The 15,848-nt window shown below is 37.6% G+C and overlaps 1 protein-coding gene across 1 annotated transcript in view; it reads left to right on the forward strand.

The window, feature by feature from the left end:
* Positions 1-13,085, forward strand: part of pcdh7b (protocadherin 7b) — a 140,789-nt gene extending 127,704 nt beyond the window's left edge. Inside the window, 2 exon segments of the mRNA XM_060874648.1 lie at positions 8,654-8,672; positions 9,956-13,085. Coding sequence (XP_060730631.1) covers positions 8,654-8,672; positions 9,956-10,386 — 450 coding nt within the window. The 3' untranslated portion in view covers positions 10,387-13,085.
* Positions 13,086-15,848: the final 2,763 nt, after the last annotated feature.

Below are 15,848 nucleotides of genomic sequence, written 5' to 3' on the forward strand. Positions count from 1 at the left end.
AAACAACACAAACCAAAACACACATACTTACAAACATTTGATATTTTAACCCCGGTCTATCTCTCCCTCAGTAAAGATTCAGTCTGAGCTCAAGCCCTACCATTTTCTTACACACACGTTGCCTGTTTTACTGTGTCTGTCTATTGAATGCCTCATACTCCTCTCCCCATCTATTTGCCATGTGATCTGTGAAATGAAAGTGGTAGTGCCTGCTATGAATAATGATTTCTTCTCTCTCTCTTTCTCTCTCTCTCTCTCTCTCTTTTTTTTTTTTTTTTTTGGATAAATGTGTGGGGAAAAGCATGAGCTGTTCTATCACTATGCACTACATTTTCTGCTTCTACATGTCACAAGCCTTTCTGTGAACGCCGGGTGTGTGCTGTGTGTAGGTCTCCATGACAAAGTGACAATGACTCAGGATGAGAGGAATATAAAAACCAGAAGAAAGAAAGGAGAGGAAAGAGTGAGAGAGAGAGAGAGAGAGAGAGAGAGAGAAATGGTAAAGGAGTTGCATTAGGTAATTGGCAGCCACATCATCACCAGAATGAAATTATGCTAGCTAATCTCCCCTCAATTAATCACAGTTGGAGTGGTCTAACCGTACACTAATTATTTCCTCAAGTGCTGTTCACCATCATAAAGGACCATCGCTACCTATTCAGCAGCCTAAAGGATCTGCAGGAGCTTTTTTGCTGTAATATGGTTCATTTAAAATGCTGCTGAACCGTTTGCACATGAACAGGAGCCTGGAATGTATGAACAGACCGAAATATAGTGTGTGGCTTTATAAAATGCTATATTAATGATGGATAGATAGATAGATAGATAGATAGACAGACAGACAGACAGACAGACAGACAGGCAGGCAGGCAGGCAGGCAGGCAGGCAGACAGACAGACAGACAGTGTTCCTGTTGATCAGCACTAGGAAAATTTACTAACCAAGGACTGGTAAAAATATAAGTTTAAATTAAGCATATACTCCCTGTCCACTTTAATAGGAACACCTGTACACCTGCACCTGTATTTCTGCTGTTATCCAATCAGACAGTCATGTGGCAAGAGCTTTATGTAGACATCAAATATCAGAATGGGGAAAATGCGATTTCTGTGACTATAACTGTGGCAGGGATGTTGGTACCAGCAAGGCTGGTTTGAGTTTTTCTGCTTTTCTGAGTTTTTTTTTTTTGCTGATCTCCTTGGACACAGTCTCTAGTCTCTAGTGTTTACACAAAATGGTGTGAAAAAAAAAAAACATCCTGTGAGAGCAGGGTCTGCAGGGTGAAACACCTTGTTGATGACAGAGATCAGAAGAAATGATCAGGCTGGTCTGTTCTGCCAGGGTCTGCATAGCTATTATAGTAAAACAAAGACCCTTTACAGCTGTAATGAACAGAAAAGCATCTCAGAATTCAAAAGTCATCAAATCATGAGGCTGGTGAGCTACAATAGCAGAAGACGACTTCAGGTTCCTCTACTGTCACCCAAGAACAAGAATCTCAGGCTATTAGAAGAACAGATACTAGACAGCTGAAGACTGTTGAAGAAGACTGACAGCACAGAAATCCAGTGTGGTCTTCTGCTGTTTGGCTGTTGTCCAACACCTCAAGGTTCATTGTTTTGTGCATGCTGAGAGGTTGTTCCGCTCACTACAGTAGTACAGAGAAGATATGAGTCACTGTAGTCTTCCTGAGGCCAAAAACCTACTTTGGCTATTTTCCTCTGACCTCTCTTATCAACAAGGTGTTTTCACAGAACTGTTGCTCACTCATTCTGTTTGTTTGTGTGTTTGTTATGTGATCTCTAGAGACTGGTGTGTGTGTGTGTGTGTGTGTGAAAATCCCAGGAGATCATCTGTTCCTGAAATACTCAATCCAGCCCATCTGCTACCAATAGCCATGCCATGGTTAAAGTCGGAGAGATCACACATTTTCTTCATTCTGGTGTTTGATGTGAACATGAACTGAAGCTCTTGTTCTGTGTCTGTGTCTGAGTTTATCCATTGGTTATATTGGATGATTAGATAACTGAATAAATGAGCATCTTTACCGGTGTTCCTAATAAAGTGGACAGTAAGTATATAATAATAATAATAATAATAATAATAATAATAATAATAATAATAATAATAATATACAAATACTAAAAATAAGCATAATAAGTTGCAATTATGAACATTAGTCACATAAAAGAAAGAAATAATAAAATAATAAATAACACGTTTGTAACAGCATATAAAGTTTTTTTTTATATAAATAAATAAATAAATAAATAAATAAATAAATAAATAAATAAAATAAAATAAAATAAAATAAAATAAAATAAGAGCATGGAGCAGATAGTGACAGTGAGCAGACATAGTTTAAGCACAAAAATAGTGACAGCAACAAAGCATGTGCCTCCAAACCATGAACTCTATTCTGAACATGAAAGAGAAAAAAGACAAAAAAGATAAAAAGACAAGACAAAGTGAGGTCAGTCGCATGCTTACTGCACCATATCGGTCATGGCTCTTGTTCATGTGATGTGTTTCATTGTGTTAGGATGGGATGTTTTACACTGTTGCCCAGGTTTACTGATGCGAGACCTCTGAAAGCATATGCAGCTGGACACTGAGTCTACTGAAGCAAACCAGGTCAACGCTCGCTTCGCCTCTTTTCTTCTCACTATCCTAATAGTAGCCTTCTTTTCATTCAGCACTATCCCTCAACTAGCATGTTAACATTTGTGCTGCTAAAAAGGATTCGCAATTGCAAACGGAAAACAAATGACTGAACAGTATAATGCGCTTACTTTATAAACTAAACAGACTTTTAACCTGCATTTGCGTAACAAAATATTAACAGCCAAATACTCCAAGTAGTGTTAAAAAATCTTAATAAAAATATATCATAAATACAACAGACCATTTTAAATTCATTCAAATAAAAGATGCCTTTTGTATCACATTAGCATTCAAATTCTTTTCTTTTTTTTTTTTTCAAATGGTACTTAACATATTATTTATAACCATAATTATTAAACTTTAGTGATTTCATTCATGTAAATAATTATTGATTACAACCATAGAAGATAAATTATAATTATGATTGTAGTCGATAAGTTGTTAGTACAACTGTTATGTTATGAAAATAAATCACAGACATAAATAATCATAGACTTCCAGCCTACAGATAATGGACCCTCGGGGACTTAGGATGTACTTGTGGAGAGCACTATTAATATTGTTTTACAATTTATTTAGCTAATTTTATATGTATACTGTATGCATGTAACCAGTTGTTAAGAAGAGGGCGACAGTGTATGTGTGTGTGTGTGTGTGTGTAGGGGACTTGGATAATTCCCATTCCTATTTAAAATGCTACAAGGCTTCTACACATAGCCGAGTATAAGGCTAGATCCTCATAATGGCCAATAATCAGTCAGCTAATTCAGCCCCAGTACAAACCAATCAAATACGACAAAACGGACATAAGGAAATCTCTCTCTTTATTCCTTCTTTCTTGTTCTGTCTTATATGTCCATATGATAGACAGACATAATAAAAGATAATGTATTATTACCACCACACTCTTAATAGAATCCTTTTACTACAGCATTTTGTTTGCATTAAGAAAAGCACTTTATGTTTATAACACTACAACCTAGTTAAAGAGATTTTTTGAAGCTTCGTAGCTGCTCTCAAAAAAAAAAAGGGTTTGTTAAAAGGACGAGTGGATCCCTGGTCTCTGTTTTCTGGCAAAATGGGAACTCTGTGAAGTGTCCCAAGACAGGCAAGTTAATGACCTGTTAAAAAGGGAGAATGTGATATTCATTAGATTGTTAAAGGAAAAAGAAAGGTTCAGAATCTAGATTAGATTGTGAGAGGAGGAAAATGTAGACAGTCGCACAAGCATTTTATTGTGAAAGAGGAGGGCAGGCAGCATGTGAAACTTTTGCAGGCAATTAAACGAGTGAGTCTGTGGTTATTTTTATGCAATTTTTTTTTGAGGCTTGGAGGAATATTCAAGATCGTGTGTGTGTATGTGTGTGTGTGTGTGTGTGTGTGTGTGTGTGTGTGTGTGTGTTTTGGTTGGTAGCCATGCTGGTGTGCATCACTGTTACTCAGTAGCTGTGTTTATATGCTGACTGTTAATCCATTAATGATTTGACTGATGGCTTAATTGGAATCAAAATAACATTATGGAGTAAACTGATTGAGGCCAATGCTAATTAAATTTCTGTTTGACAGAAGGATGTGGGTATAATCCATTAAATAGAAGAAGAATTTGGTTATTTAGTCACAACATTCTCAACCTACACATCCCATATAATGACACACAGTTAATGAAATTTCATGTTGTATATTTTAAGAGCTTAAAATAATTCGTTAGCTCAGGAAAGGGCCATATCTTTCTTTTGTAAGTGCAGTAAAAAAAAAAAAAAAAAAGCAAGCAGCTCAATCAAAATAAATGTTAAAATAGAATTTGATTTGTGTTACACTGTGATATGATTCACATATTTATCATTTTTATAACATTCACATTTATTACATTAGCACTAAATCCAACCCTGTGTGTATTACAGCTTGGTTCAGATTATGTTATATAGGTGTAAACAGATTTTCAGCAGAGTGCCAAGTTAAAGGTACATGTAAACACTTCCTGTCTTGCTCTGAAACACAGACACACTCCCACACACACACAAACACACACATACAAGCACAGACTGGACAGAGGGGTCAGCATTTGCTAGAGTAGTGTTTCCTATCCAGAAAACGCAGATCAAAACACCAGACTGTTGAGCTCAGCTATTCTCAGCAGGAAAAAGGCTGATATTACAGTCAAGAAAACACACACACTTTCTATTCCTTTAACTTTCATTAAGACACACACACACACACACACACACACACACACAAACATATATACATTCTAAATTCTTACAAATCTTGCTGTCAGTCACTTCTAGCATTTTAGCCTACATACGACCCTGCAGTCACCAGTCGCCCAACAGCAGGGAACTGACTGTGCCCAAGAATCTACTTTTGTCCGTATGTAATTAACTTGCAGAATAGCTCAGTACCATTTCTTCCGCTGCACCCCATCCTTCATCCCTCAGTCTCAATCGTTCTGGCGGGTTGAAGTTTATGCCTCTTTTGAATGTATTCAAAGGGACTTGCTGGAAAATGGCACACATTATGCACTGAGCCCCTGCTGGCAGAAAAGCCCACTATGCTGCACGACAGTTAGTACAACGCCGAGCCGCTAGCATTTCCGTCCCGTGTGTGTGGCCCCATTTGTTGAACTCCTCCGAAGCCTCTCTGCAGTCAGCCTGTAGTCTTCAAACTGACTGGAGATTCAGATTTCGAGTCAGTGGGATTTGGAAAAAGCCCAAAGAGAAGTGAGAGTGTCACCCCCACACATGCATTTTCCTTCACAGATATGACCTTTAAGTGTGTGTTTGTGTCTATGCGTCTATGTGTAATAATACGGTTGAATGAGGAGTGCTCTTGACCTTGTTAGCCCTCTGCAGTATTTATACAATACTAATCAGCCAGATCCCATTTGGACTCTTAGCCCTATTCAGCATCTTTACAAAGAGAGGGCACATTTACAGTGGATGCCAGATCGAATACACATTACTGATTTAATTATACACGTTTCGAGCTGAGGGAATACACATAGACTATTGGATTTGTTCAGGTTTATGGTGCTTATTTGATTGATGATTTAAATTCTGAACATAATATGCATATAATGAAAGGAAAGAAAGTCGTAGATGATAAAAATTACAATTACATGCCCCTTAGCCATGCAATGGCCAACAGTTTAAATAGTATAATCTGTGTGTTCTGTACCTGGGCAATAAAACGAACAGACAAAAACATTTCTGCTGAAATTTCTACCTGATGCAGATTAAGTATAGATAGAACACACCAATGAACTTTTCTTTCACAAATTTACTACAGTATCTCATGCGTTACTGCCTGATCGTTCAAATCTGTCACTGTTTTCCATTGGCTTGAATGTGGCCAGATGGTTTTGTTGCAGTGACTGGATCTCTTAGCCGAGTGAAAAAAAAGGTAGAAGAAATGAATACGTTGGCCTCGTTTGTACTTTGAAAAGAGAAAGTGAATAACTCTCTTTAGCTGAGATTAAACCCAAAAGGTTGAGATTAATCATCCTCCTTTAGACATTCACATTCAGATGTGAAGACATTGATAGTTTGTAATCAGTAAGCAGCTCTAATAAATTCACATTCAATTACATGCCATTTCTTTGACCCCATTTAAACCTGGTCATGCGTCTCGCATCTGGATTGTATCCCGCATGCATTTATATGTGTAATCAAATGTGTCTCGGGTTAAATCCATCTCCAATTGCTGCATCAAGTGTACTATGCATATCAACCTATTGCACTTGACCCATAACTTGCTGGCGAGTTCTGATAGTAAAACTGAGACCGAGATCCCATAGTAAGCATTAATTAGCCCACAGTTTCATTCACACGAACAAATTCTCAAAGACCTGGTGAGTGAATTCAACTGAATTCACTGCTCTGTGAGAGGGTTGAGGGCTGGCTGGAGGATGAAATGGTCAGAGGGAATGATTGAGGTGATATGATCACCGGCTGAACTCTGACACTTTAACCAACAGCCAGTGGTTTAGTGCAATTTGGTGCCCCCTGGAGAGCTTGCAAAGAATTCTGGGTAAAGGCTGAGAACTGCAACAAGGCCTTGATGGCTTAATTGTAGGACAGACCCTTGGGTGTGTGTGTGTGTGTGAGAGAGAGAGAGACAGAGAGAGCAAGAGAGAGAGAGAGAGAGAGAGAGAGAGAGAGAGAGAGAGAGAGAGAGGAACAAAGGTGTAGTGGAGACAAACCCTCATCCTGATGGTCATTATAAAGCAGACAGTGAAGTGTCAAGCAGGAGAAGTAAAAGTGAGATCTTATTGGCCTTCCTCCACTACTGCAGGGAATTCTGCACCGGATTGAATCTGTGCTGCAAGCTTAGATACATCATTCATCATTTTCATTCCCAGAATTATAGGATTAAATCTGACTATACTGTAGTGTCTGTTCAAATGGTGTGCACTTTACAGCATGTTAAACATACTTTTTGTTAAGTAAGGAATATAACATGACAGGGCATGTTGTTATGAGAAAATAATCAGAGACTGGGTGGTGTGATGCAATCTGGCATGAAGTGGTGTTAAGGTTATACCGTCCTGAACAACACATAAGAACGCATTCCGAAGTGTTTTATTCTTCTTATACCTCAGCAATTAAACCAACATTAACAAATTATTATTAAAATGAATTGGAATACGTTATATCTATTTAATATTTGATATACAGAAGTGCAGGTTAAAGTTAAGTTGTACGTAAAAAGTTTTCTCACTTTCTTCCCCAATGTCTTGGGGTTAAGAAGACATAAAAGTCAAAGCTCAATATCTTTCCTCTAACTTTCCTCTGCACAGCTTTAGGTTTCCTTAATTAGACACATTTTTAAAATTTTAAAAAGATTGTCCATCTATCATACAAGCCTGCATGTAGTCATTACTATAAAAAAGATAATGTATTCGAACAAGCTTATTAATTCTGTATAAAACACCGAATTACCTTATAGCCAGACGATGATAGAAAATTATCAGGTCTGTGGTAAAAGGCTCAGCATTAGAACCTCATCTTCTAATGCACGCAAGTGCCACATTACATAACTTACTCCGTAGGGCGTAGCGACGTTAGAAATGTTGGCACCGTGTTGGTTTTAATCGACTTGCTGTCGATCACACACACTCATCAGCTTAGCATGACTGAGCATGATTTCGAGCATGACTCAGCTTATCAATCGTACCTTCACGCCTCCCCCTAGGGCTACCATCCTTCCAGCTTGACTCTTTTAACGTAAGCCCAGTGTGAGCCCTGCAGCCACCAAAACATGCCCACACTGGTCTTTAATGACCTGCTATGGTACTAAAGTTCACGTCAGCCTCAACGAACCCTAACTCAACCCATCACGAATCAAAGGCTAATGGGATCTCACACGGGAGCGTGTGAGCAACAGCCTAGCAACAATCACCAAGGTCAGATGAACATGTTCAGGGGTGTGGAAGGTTAATATAAATGACCTGAACAGGGATTCATAAGAAAAGAGAGAGACAGAGTGAAAGAGAGGGAGAGAGAGAAAAAGAGAGAAAGAGAGAGAGGAAAAGGATTCACAGAAAAAGAGTATCAGTGTGTGACTAGAGTGTGGTAGATTTGCCAGGTTTGGCCTGTTTTGACACTAATACACTTCATTAAATGCAATCCAAACATTCATATAGACCACTTAAATTAATAAGATACTTCCTAGGTATGCTTTTATCACTCTTGCGTATAGTTAGTAAACCTTGTATTTGTGTATTAGCTGGTGATACATATTTATCTATTTCTTTTTCTTCTTCTTCCTCTTCTTCTTCTTCTTTTTTTTCCTGCTGTGACTAACCAGTGCTTTTCTAAACCGAATTCCAACACGTTTATTTGTGCACATTGTCTCAAATTCTTCTCACTTTGTTAATACAATTTGCTATAACACATTTGGCACCTTTTTTTTTTTATTTTTTTATTTTTTGCAAAGATTGAAACACTGTGCAGGAAACAAACAGTGATTCTATCTCATTCTTTCTTTACAGGAGAAAAAGAACAATAAAAGTAAGCCATGGTTAAAACTATTTTTTATCTCCTCAGCCAGAGACAGCATGCTTTCTTTTTAGATTTGCACTCACCCCTTGTTGCTTGTATCATACCCCATATTTGGTCACTGACCAACCACTTTTAACATTAAAGCTTTGGCACTTTGTCACTAAACAACAATCAGAAACAGCAAGAAAGAGCTTTTTCTGTATGCTTCCATTCAGTTCCCTGTGCAGTCCGGTGCCGGTCCATATTTTTATATTTATTTCTTACGTTTGTTAGCTAATAAAACTTTTATTAGTGTTGTTTACTGATGAATTTATTCATTTATTCATGCATTTAAAAGACCATATGGCTGCACAATAAGATGCCAGTGTTCAGGTAAAGAATATACAGTATACTCACTCTCACGCTGAAGTAAAATCCTAAAGTCTTCTTGTTTTTTTTTTTTTTTAAAATTCTGAACAAAAACGCATGGTTCATAAACTCAGCATTTCCAACACACTCTGATTTTCATAGGTGTAAAGTGACTATATAAAGTTGTTTCTGTTCAGTTGGTTAATGAAAATGTACAAGTACAAAAGTACAGTGCTTAAATTAAGCTGTTTTTTTTTAATATTTATAAAAAAAACAAAAAACTGCTATCTCTGCAATATCTGTTTTCTGGGACTTCAATTGTGTGAGTTATTACACTGTAGAGTCAGCTTATTAATCAAATAAATACATATATAAAATAAAAAATAAAATACCTAAACACACACACACAAACTCACAGACAGAAAAGGCCTGGTGCCTTTAATACAGACCTAGAATGGAAGTTTGACACCATTTGATTTAGATGTAGAAATCACAGAACAGATGATTTGCCCCCACGTTTTTTTTTTTGTTTGTTTGTTTGTTTTTGTTTTTTTTTAGTTTGTTATTTTGAAGCATGGCGTTATTTTAAGAGAACTCACCTCACATATTTTGTTCTTTCTTTCTTTTTTCTTTTTGACTTCTAGGCTTGATGTGTGTGTGTCATTTTTTGTTACGTGGTATGTGTTTACCATGAAGCTCCAAAAAGTTAAAACTAGTAATTGTTGTGCTGCAGAGAAAAAACAATTAGATACGTTTAATTTGAAACCAATTTCTCAGTGTACCTTGGTGCACTCTGTTAAATGTAACATGTAACGAAGCATTATACGAAGTAATTTTAGGCTTCATGAGGCACATAGCACACTAAATCCTAAATTCTTCTTCCCAATTCAAATCTTGTAGTAATATTGAAGTTGAAATATGTGTGTCTCTGTGTGTTTTTGCAGACTCTCGGCCCCTGCCGGATGTAGCCATGACGGGGAAGTGTACGCGCGAGTGTGACGAGTACGGCCACTCAGACGCCTGCTGGATGCCGGTGCGCACTTCACCCGAGCGCAGGCCCAAAGCCACCCCTCCCAAACTCTCCACCTTCAACTCGAGCTCAGCTGGATGCAGCGGCGCTGAACCGGCCACAAGCTCCGATCCACTCGCCAACGGAGAGCCCTCGCACCTGCTCGGAGACCGCAACCGCAATCTCCTCAACAAGAAAATGGCCTCCTCCTCTTCCTCCTCCTCAGCCTACGACGCTTTCGGCTCAGCCGCCTTCTCTGCTAACAACGAAACGTCTCGGCCCGTCGAAGAGATTCCTCTGGCACCCACAGGCGAATATAAACCCACGCAATGCGGGACGCTCACCAGGCGTGAGGTTTACCTGTGAAGGTCCCAGTGAACGAGTCACGATTCAGTACCCGATCCAACAACGACTCTTCGGCAATTTCAGAGACGCTCTTTAGCGCCAAAGCCTGGCATGAAATGTGTGCTTGTTTGATATAAGCAGTGAGTAAAAGACATGAAAGCATGGATAACAGTTTTGTAGGCATGGAGGAGATAGAGGAGGAGGAGGAGAGAAAGACAGAGGTGGAGAGAGAGGGATGCTGGTGGATGAGTCCTGTGTCACTTTGCTGCTAGCATTCCGGGCCCTCTGACTTTTTCCCAAAGTGCTGCCTGGTTGTGTAGAATTCATCATAAGCATGCATGCAAAATCTAGCCCTTAATGACTTGGACTATACTTCTTAGGACTTTTTTCTTTTTTTTCTCATTCCAATTTTTCTAATTATTCCTAAATAGATGGCAGGAAGCAAAACTGTTGCTGTTTTATTTTTTATTTGATCTTTATTTCATGATTTCATGTTAATGTTCCTGAAGGAGATTGGAAATGAAGATTTTTTTTATTATTAATATTATTTTTTTTATTATTCTATACTTATGCAATCTGTCCAAGCATTGGACTAGTTACACTGGACAACCCTGACATTCAAAGAGACACCAAAAACAACAAAACTGGCCAATCCAGGAAAAGACCTGATGCATAACTTAATCAGTAATGGCAATGGCAAAGCAAAACCTTTCAGAAAACACCTGGAGCACGTCTTTATGTACTAGTAACATTTCCAGTGACTGTAACCTTTACAATGGATCTGTAGATATCTTAACGGTGGCATACAAGCTGTAAATGGTGAACTTACACTGCAAGAAGCGAGTTTACCTGTGTGCCTATCTGCTTTTCAAACACTCACACAGAAACACACACACACACACACACACACACACACACACTCACAGGCTCTCATGTGGGTGACAAGTTGTACATAAATACGTAAAACATATTTGGGACACTTGCTTTATGCCTAAGCTGTCGACTCACCAAACGCTCCGCCCCTGTCTTTTTCTCTGTACACTGCTGCATTGTGGGAGTTGTTGATATTTCTTGGGTCGCCTGTTAGTGCTGTAATTCCATGAGCATTGGCAACTCTAGGAGTTCTTGACACAATCTATGCCGTTTTTGTTTTTTTTTTGTTGTTGTTGTTGTTGTTGTTGTCTATGACTTGAAAGCGAAGCCCTTAGTGACGTATGGCACACAATGAGTTACACATGCACACAAGTACACACAGCACCTTACACACACATACAGGACCTAACCGGCTATAAGGTCTCTTGTTAGCTAAACGACTGACTAGTAGGATAATGATTAAGAGTAAGATGACTTGGTCCCTCTGACCACACGCTTGGGCTGGTCCTGTGTTACATTCTCAAAGTATGAGTGTTAAATTGAGCAATAAACCCAAGGGACGTAGTAGTATTCATTCACAATCATACCTACCTAAAGTACAGAAGTCATGCCTGCAACGTGTCTGTGTCACCTAATGGCAACGAATCAGTGAATACTGATACACAAACACACTGAGGGCATGAGGATCCACCAGCGAAATAGATTTGTACAATCAAAACAGGTCTCTTTACGATGTCATTGGGCTAAAGGAGCACTTGTGGCCATGCAAAACAAAACGAAACAAAAAAATAATAGAAAACCAAAGTCCTAGGACGAACCTGAACAGGTATTTTGGTGTAAAGAAGAGACAAAATGAAAATCTGTTTTGTTGTGTTGGTTTAAGTACCTGCACCTTTAACTGTAGAGACTGGGGCTAGAGTAACAGCCGTTAGATGATGTCCTTTGAAAAACACACACACACATACACATTTCCAATACACACAAGTTCTCATGGTAAGGTCCTGTGCTCCAATAATCCATCCCGAGTTTGTGGTTGAGTGTACACTTCTAAGGCTCAAATCCTGCCTTTAAAACTGGGTGACAATAATCAGATGCAACGGAATGACTCTTTTGTATGATGGAGAACATTGAGTCTGAACGGACTGCACTTTTTTTTCCTCGCAGCCTGAATCTATAGTCTGTGTGTGTTCTACTTGTCGTTAAAAGAAGTGCTCTGATGCTTATCCACTGTATACAGAAATATGTACTTTTTATTGCACGTTTAAAGGGATTCTACTTCACGTACTATGAAGGCAAAAAAAAACAAACAAAAAAAATGGAAATGGATAAAAAAAAACTCTTACCGTGTGATCTCGGAGGTCCATTGCTTGCTTTTGTTATAAATGAACATTATAAACAGACATGTAGTATGGCTTAGATTATCATTTTGACAAGGATGAAAAATGAAATATGTATACTACGACGATTCATCAGGTTTATTTAGCGTCACACATTTCACAAATCAACTTTTCATGTTTTCATTCTTCTGACCAAATGTCATTTTTTTATATATATATATATATATACAGTATATATATGTCACTTTCTCACACACTCTCATGGATATCACAGAAAGATTACTTCTCATATCACACATTTATAACATAATCTCACACCGTATTCAGCTGGCATGAAGTTTTTGTCTTTTTTTTTTTAACTCGGTAAAGACACCCTGTGTTGAGCTTTGAGCTTCATCCATATTTTCATATTCCATTTTTTTTCTTTATCCTTTCCAGTGTCACTTTGTATATTTAGAATGCTTCTGTAAAAAAAAAAAAAAAAAAAAAAAAAAAAAAAATTCAAAACAATTCTATAGAGTGAATGCAAAATATGCAACTGTGCCTTTTTATACCGTTATTGGTATGACTCGTCGTTTTGACTAGTATAAAAACACGGAAATGGGTGAAAGGGTGTTATCTGGGGAATTTACGCACCCTGTTTATACGATACTGAAAAAGAAACTCTCAAAAACAAAGCTTTTATCTTGTGACTTCCTCATGTTAGATCGGTCAAATGTCGTCAAGTCTATCAATAAGTAAAAACTGTACACATTTTAGGCAGTCTCCTAGCATATGAATCCATCCGAGTTCAAATTTCCGCATGATTACTTGACCAAACCGTTATTTATATACATACTTATAAAAAAGTGTTGCTAATGAGATCATCATAGTCATGATAGTAAGGATAATGAAATTATCGGTGCAGTAAATGCCGCATTAGTTAAGCTCAGCGCAGACTGAAGAGCTAAACTAAGTTTGTCTAGCAGAGACATAAAACTGATTAGCTGGTGGTTTTGCTAAACGCTAATAGACTGGGAGAAAAAAAAAAGTCAGATATACAGAAATGTGTGCTGGCAAAACATACACCTCTGTGAGAGATATATGAATCTGTGCACATGCAGGATACTATGTTATATATTATTATAGAGATAAACACAGAGAATAAAGGTCAGTTGGATAGGAACAAGAGCTAAATAATGAATGTGCTGAATGCAAAAGAAAGACCAATGGAACATAGAAATAGATAAGCTTTGATCATTCATATTAGAAAAAATATTTTCTACTCTTAGCAGAGATTAGATTAAAGGCGGCATTGCAGAAAGCAGGAGGTTTTATAGTCCACGTGCTTCTCACAAGTCGAGGTGTGTGTTCTGTCAGCTTGGAGCTTAAGACTAAACCTTGAGCTGTCAGACATTTCACCCCTAGTGGAGAGATTTGTAAAATTAACCATACACTATTTGTCCTACGACTAGGATGTTGATGTAGAATTGACGATCAGTTTTAATCATTGTTTTATTAGGAGTCACTATGCACGCAGCTTAGCTGAACCTGGCAAAATGTACTGAACGCTGAAGTCCACCTCTATTTATGAACTATTTTACTTAATTTAATTTTTGCTTTTGTACAGGTATTTCTGTAAATAAATTGCTTGTCATTTTTTGTCTCTGCAGAAATTAAAATATAACGATTAAAAAAAACGTGTTTGTCTTCCTGTTCATTAATTTCACACACAAGAGACAAAAAAAGACATTTATTTTCTCGGTCATCCTCCGAACGGATTACTGACATAACGGATGTAGTAGCAATTTAAAATGATTTTGATACGCTCATTAGTGCAAATTTTTAACATTTATTTAAAGAAAGCTTTAAAAGAGACTTATTTGCAGTAACTACTTTTGTAGTGGATTTTTTCGTAATGTGTAATTCCCTTAGAACAGCTAGAAAGAGCTGACATGCTGTCTTCTGTTCTTTTTGATTCTGACAGCTCTTCTCTTCTAGTCCCTTTGCCTTATAGGATAACGCAGTATGGAGCGCATTCATTACACACTGCACAGTCTCAGCAGAAGCAGTATGTCAGCCAGATATTTTTCACCTACTGTTTATGACTGAGGTATAAGACATTCTAGGACGTTCTCCTCCATATACTGCTTTCCCTTATTCTGTAGCCTAAGTAGGGATATTTAAATACAGCATTTTTTTTTTTTTTTTTAAACAAAATCATGTTTTTAAGCCTAGAAAATGCAGACTGAAAAATCAAACAGCATGTTCATGGCAATTGTTGAAATAAACATCTATTAATATGTTTATTATATTGCCAATGTTTTTATTGCTCTATGTAATTAGATATTAATTACTGAAAATGTTTAGTTTCAAAATGGTTTCCACTCTCATTAGTCAAATCTTAGAAAAAAAAGTGCTTGTTCTATTTACTGTTTTTTTATTGTGCGTACACCATTTGCACTTAAACATTAAGCGACTTACGTACATCTTATTTTATATAAGTGAACAGTTGAGGGTTAGGGGACTTGCTCAGGGACCAAGCTTGGCAGTGATGGGATTCCAACACACGACCTTTCCGAGCCGTAATCCAGTTTCATGAACTCATGAGGCGTGTATGATTTAGAGGCTACTTTATGATGGTTTTAATTTTTTTTGGTTTTCAGGTTAATTAAATGATATGTTCCTTTGGTTAATTTGATATACAATACTATAAAGACAAAGTGCCCACATTTCGATGGAAAACCTGAACATGATCTGCTACATTTACAGCAAACTGAGATAACTGATCATTTTATTCTGACCAGATTCACTCCTTGAGAAGCTATAGGGCTCTGATTAAGATGCCGCCTTATCCAGTCTGGACTTTTAAAGAATAGTGCTATTAATCAATTCTAAATCATGTCATATTTATGCATCTAATTTTGGATGCACTTGGAATCCTGTTGTGACCTGAAAGAGTATAAACATCACTGGCCTTTTTATTGCACATTCAAGCTAATGTGCTTCTTGACTTGACTAATGTTGGTTCATCCCTTAGGTCTGCTTTGTTTGTGTCTCTGTCAATGCATGAGCTGATTACCATGAAGGTGATTAGCAGTTCTGTCTCTTTTATCTCCTAAAACTAAGAAAGCCTTGATGTATCCTCTAAGCAAAGTGTCACCCAACCACAGTCTATGTTGCCTCTAACTCTAGAAATATTGTCTGACTAAAAATTATTAGATTTTTATTTTTTTTTTATGCTGATCTTGTCAATGTCCCTGTTTACCATCATGGAAATAATTCTTTAATACA

The sequence above is a fragment of the Tachysurus vachellii genome, chromosome 7 (assembly GCF_030014155.1).
Source record: "Tachysurus vachellii isolate PV-2020 chromosome 7, HZAU_Pvac_v1, whole genome shotgun sequence".
NCBI lineage: Eukaryota > Metazoa > Chordata > Actinopteri > Siluriformes > Bagridae > Tachysurus > Tachysurus vachellii.